This window comes from Microtus ochrogaster, unplaced genomic scaffold, assembly GCF_000317375.1.
Source record: "Microtus ochrogaster isolate Prairie Vole_2 unplaced genomic scaffold, MicOch1.0 UNK56, whole genome shotgun sequence".
Taxonomy (NCBI): Eukaryota; Metazoa; Chordata; class Mammalia; order Rodentia; family Cricetidae; genus Microtus; species Microtus ochrogaster.
This window is the reverse complement of record NW_004949154.1, coordinates 1,881,134-1,883,748: the sequence shown is the minus strand read 5'-3', so window position 1 is coordinate 1,883,748 and position 2,615 is coordinate 1,881,134. Positions and strand designations below refer to the sequence as shown.

The following is a 2,615-nucleotide window of genomic DNA, read 5'->3' as shown; positions in this document are numbered from 1 at the left end:
AGAGAGAGAGAGAGAGAGAGAGAGAGAGAGAGAGAGAGAGAGAGAATATGAATATAGGAATTTGAGTCAGGTTTGGGGATGGCAACCATTGGCACCACTCACTTGAACATGGAGTTTTTGCGCTGCGCTTCTTCTAGGACAGCAAGTAGCACAGATCCACTTTTCACCCTGACCTCGATGGTCACATTGAAGAGCAGGTCAACCCCCCTCAGCTGATTGTTTATGGTGTATATGACGTTAATGTTAGATTCTGATGTGGGGACAGGGGTAGGATGGTCGGTTAGAGTTGGTGACACTTCATGATCTGCGAGGAGCAAAAAGGTCCAGTTTATGAAAGATTTTGACTTATGGATGCAGAAGTCACTGTTATTGGGAACGCATTCCAGAAGAGATTTCAAGAAAACAGTAACCTTTAGGTTATTTAACAAACTACTTGGACAACTATTCTAGAATCCTGGCAAGGACTCCGTGTTAAACTTGTGATGTCCCTGGGAAGCAGCTAGGGAGTGAGGCTAAGGTGGCAATGTTTCAGATGATGGCAGTGTGTTTGCTTGAGTTTGGCCCCTGTGGACTTGGCACTGAAGTCTGTGAGGAGCTTATATGAAGCTAGTGAAAGCAAGAGGAAGGATTTGATAAGGAAAGAAGAATTGAAGGAGTTGATTTCAGAGACTTCTTCTGGAGTGACAGAAGTTTTAGAAAGGCTCTGTACAGGCAGTCTGAATTTCAAGTATTTCAGTGTTGTATTTGATTGGATAAAAAATGTTATAAAGTAACATGTAAGGTTTCTACCTCATCCTGTTGGTGTTCTGTGAGTGTCAGGCTGTCATTGTTAGATCCTAAAGGCTTGGGTGAATTTCATCTATGCCTTTTAAGCCCTCTAGATAAAAACCAACAATTGGTTATTAGTCTTCTCTCTTTCTTCCTTCTGCTTGTTTTGTTTTTGCAATGTAGATGATGTTGATTTCTATTAATACTGATTTCATTACTGTAAAGACTGTAGTTTTGCCTATATGTCTGTCTTCTGATGTTATAAAGAGCAGATAAGACATGTGTGATGTTTGGCAGTACATTTGTCAAATTCATGAAGCTCCCTGTCGTGACCACGAACCATCTACCTTCTTAAAGTAGGTGTTCAATATGAGTAGCTGAACTCTAAAGGCTAGGCACTTTGGCTGTGTGCTAGCACACATGATTGGGGGTTGGAGATCAGTCATCTACCTATCTGGGATGAATTGACAAAACAGTCTTATATGCCACTCCGCATCAAACCACATGCCATTGTACTGTAAGTAGCCACTTTATGACATAAGAAGGGAGATCATTGAAAAGTTCTTACCAGCACCGCAAATTACTTGGGGCACGTCTAGGTAAGTCTTGCCTTTCAAAGAGGGGAGAATTTGAGCAATGGACATGGGGTTTTCGAATTTGCCCTGCTTAATCTCATTGAGCACCCCATTCATTGTCTTCTCACAGTCCCACTGCTTGACGGGCTGCTCAGGTGTCACCGAGAGAGCCTAGGAGAGAGGGCCAGGCATGGGCAGGAAGAGAGAAAGACAGCAGAGCTTAGGTATGGCAGGAAGTTGGCTCTTGGGGGTTGAACTTGATCATTAATCATTATGATAGTCCAAACTGAAGCAGCACAGGGTTCGGAATTGCGTTTGTCCTCCACAGTGTCAGTCCCATGATGGAGAAGGACTGGAGGTACAGCGTGGAGGCAAGGCTTTTGCCTCACATGCATGAGGTGTGGGCACAATCTTCTGTCTAACAATAACAAACAAAATGGTATTTAGAGAAATAAACAATGTTGGGGCTGGAGAGATGACTCGTAAGGAGGAGCTCTTCCAGAGGACCTTGGCTTGGTTCGCAGAACCCACACAACAAACAGCTCACAACATCTGTAACTCCAGTTCCAGGGGATCCATCCTACTCTTATGGTCTTGCCCTCTTATGTATGGCCTCCTCAAGGATTAGGCATGCTTATGATGTCTAGACACACAGGTAGGCAGAATACCCTATACACATAAGACAAAATAAAAGCATTAAAGAAACAAACACTGATAAATTCTTTAAAAAAAATAGCCACAGAAAAATGATCTGGTCAATGACTAGAGCCAGGAAATACCGCTCAGATGGCTGTGGACAGTGTGTGGATGTGGAGCAGGAGTAACAAAGCAAACCACAGAAGGCGCTGTAGTCTAGGGCAGGCTGGCCGGGCACATGCGGTAGACTGGTTTTGATTGGTGTTGTCAGGCACACCTTTTGGAGGACTTCACCCAAAACCCATGTCTACATAGGCCTGTCAGTCACAGTTTTCACAACCCTGGCCTTCGGATGGAGTCATGGCCTGGGTTTCACTGGACTGCTTGGGAACAATGTGTGGTGGGTGCCTGCACCAGTCAGTCCTTCCCTGATACTCCAGTGCTGAAGGAGAAAACCATTTCTCTTGCTTGTGTATTTCAGTTGGGGCTGTATGAGGAAACACCAAGCTGTCATTGACCATTTTACATACCACACAGCAGGAGAGAGTGGGGAAACCAATGATGAGAGACAACTAATAGTGGTCCCCGATGTCACCATTTGACAACTAATAGTGGTCCCCGATGTCACCATTTGAC

The 2,615-nt window shown here is 44.5% G+C and overlaps 2 protein-coding genes across 2 annotated transcripts in view; one reads left to right on the top strand and one right to left on the bottom strand.

Annotated features, from left to right (window-relative positions):
- Positions 1–2,615, top strand: part of LOC101988605 (oocyte-secreted protein 1-like) — a 52,976-nt gene that overhangs the window by 4,481 nt on the left and 45,880 nt on the right. The gene's annotated exons all lie outside the window — the stretch shown is intronic.
- Positions 1–2,615, bottom strand: part of LOC101988885 (gastric intrinsic factor) — a 13,258-nt gene that overhangs the window by 4,318 nt on the left and 6,325 nt on the right. Inside the window, exons 6-7 of the mRNA XM_005369670.2 lie at positions 1,337–1,514; positions 103–304 (exon numbers count right to left, since the gene is read on the bottom strand). Of these exons, the coding sequence (XP_005369727.1) occupies positions 103–304; positions 1,337–1,514 (380 nt within the window). The remainder of the gene's footprint in view (positions 1–102; positions 305–1,336; positions 1,515–2,615) is intronic.